The sequence below is a fragment of the Apaloderma vittatum genome, unplaced genomic scaffold (genome assembly GCF_000703405.1).
Source record: "Apaloderma vittatum isolate BGI_N311 unplaced genomic scaffold, ASM70340v1 scaffold32288, whole genome shotgun sequence".
In the NCBI taxonomy this organism is placed as follows: Eukaryota; Metazoa; Chordata; class Aves; order Trogoniformes; family Trogonidae; genus Apaloderma; species Apaloderma vittatum.
In genome coordinates this window covers 1-237 of record NW_009729594.1, presented here as the reverse complement: position 1 = coordinate 237, position 237 = coordinate 1, and the positions used below count along the sequence as shown (strand labels likewise).

Below are 237 nucleotides of genomic sequence, written 5' to 3'. Positions count from 1 at the left end.
TCTTGTGCTTGACAGTGGCAACCAAGGACATGGGGAAGAGGCTGGGGGGCGAGGAGGAGAAGGACCCCGATGCGCAGAAGAAGGAGGAGGAGAGGCAGGAGGCCTTGCGCCAGCAGGAGGAGGAGCGGAAAGCCAAGCACGCCCGCATGGAAGCTGAGCGGGAGAAAGTCCGGCAGCAGATCCGCGACAAGGTGAGCACACACTTCCCCTGCACCCACCCCAGCCCACGGCACCCAG

General features: G+C 64.6%; 1 protein-coding gene across 1 annotated transcript in view; it reads left to right on the top strand.

The window, feature by feature from the left end:
• Window positions 1-191, top strand: part of CPLX2 (complexin 2) — a gene marked incomplete at its 3' end in the record, with an annotated part of 736 nt that extends 545 nt beyond the window's left edge. The window contains exon 2 of the mRNA XM_009874506.1: window positions 16-191. Coding sequence (XP_009872808.1) covers window positions 16-191 — 176 coding nt within the window. The remainder of the gene's footprint in view (window positions 1-15) is intronic.
• Between the last annotated feature and the right edge of the window lie 46 nt (window positions 192-237).